This window comes from Opisthorchis viverrini (genome assembly GCF_000715545.1).
Source record: "Opisthorchis viverrini unplaced genomic scaffold opera_v5_18, whole genome shotgun sequence".
NCBI lineage: Eukaryota > Metazoa > Platyhelminthes > Trematoda > Opisthorchiida > Opisthorchiidae > Opisthorchis > Opisthorchis viverrini.
In genome coordinates, this window is record NW_008751674.1 from 2,153,032 (window position 1) to 2,154,420 (window position 1,389).

The following is a 1,389-nucleotide window of genomic DNA, read 5'->3' on the forward strand; positions in this document are numbered from 1 at the left end:
GTGACCACGCTTGTATTATGTAGTTTTTTGTATTCAAACAAAAAACGATTGGGCAACTGATGAAATACGTAGTGTTACAATAAAAGTCAAATAAAGGTACAACACGTCACAGGGGAAAGATTGAGCGAGAAGGCGCCGTCAAAAATAGGAAGTGAACGGTCGCTGATTTGCTACTAAATCGGGTGTGTCAGTGCCTTGTCATCACCGTACTGACACACTCAGTTTTCCGGACAGCCCCATGACGGACGCCATGATGCTTTCATACTTATCAGTCACTCAAATTAAGGTTAGCCACCTTTGCATACCGCTTACTCAGTGGGTCAGGGAAAAGCGTTCGGGGGAACCACGTAGCCCTGGTCAGCAAGTGTTATCTGCTGCGGTCGGTAATGCAGCTTAACGATTGTGGAAGTTAAAACGAATGAATACGGAACCATGTGGTGTCGAATCCACTACAATGAGGCGAATTGGAATAACTAATGCAGGGTTCTGAAGGTAATTTAGGAGGATATTACCATATACTGATGAAAGCAGTGATTTTATTGAATGAAATGAGGACTCCCAGAAACACCACTTGTCGTAACTTTGATCTGACGGGTAAATGCATAGACATAAATTTTCTGCGGGGTGCGTGTACTACCAAACAGAACCATATTGATGTTGACAAGGAAACCAGTAACTTACGTCGCCGCAGTTCCATCCAAATTTGTGCCGTCTGGCAGACGGATCATCGATGTTTCGCTCTGTAGCTTAGTCTTAAAGTTCACCTATTGCTAATCCTCCAAAAGACAAGGAACTGTTAATTATTTTCATCTCGGCATTCGTGCTTGTAAAAAGCAGCTTGGCTTTTAGTGGCTTTTGAGTGTACTACCATTCAGTGTCGTCCCAACTGTGAGTATCTCAGGCATTTGCTCTACGTTTGGAATAATAAACGCTTGGTGCAATTTTTAATCAAGAGATTATTATATGTGATTAAAGAAAAGAGCCACGGAATGGGCACAGAGCACGGACAAGACTCACAGGCCGCAATACCGTCGGGCTGACCAATCCTACGCAGGAACACTCATTGTGCACGGTTTGTGTTCAAACCGCGAAACTTCCGGTTGGAAACTAGGCGCCCTAATTACCAAGCCATCTGAAGAAAATTCAATCCATTAAAATTAAAGTTTACTCTCCCTTCTGGGGTACTCACCTTTACGCTGTAGTGGCCTGGCTACCCAATAAGATAGTTTATCAGGAGTGTGTGGCAAAGAAATAAAAATAATTACGCTAGGTTGGGTATACAAAAGTCAAGAGATCGGATGGAACAGACTCACTAAAATTGTTCTCTTTAAAATAGTTCGTCGTTGGCCCAGGTCAGCAAATAAAATATAATCCAATTATGTCGGCCCA

General features: G+C 42.8%; 1 protein-coding gene across 1 annotated transcript in view; it reads right to left on the reverse strand.

The window, feature by feature from the left end:
- T265_01691 (hypothetical protein) overlaps positions 1 to 728 on the reverse strand; it is a gene marked incomplete at both ends in the record, with an annotated part of 26,978 nt that extends 26,250 nt beyond the window's left edge. The window contains one exon of the mRNA XM_009165757.1: positions 682 to 728. Coding sequence (XP_009164021.1) covers positions 682 to 728 — 47 coding nt within the window. The remainder of the gene's footprint in view (positions 1 to 681) is intronic.
- Between the last annotated feature and the right edge of the window lie 661 nt (positions 729 to 1,389).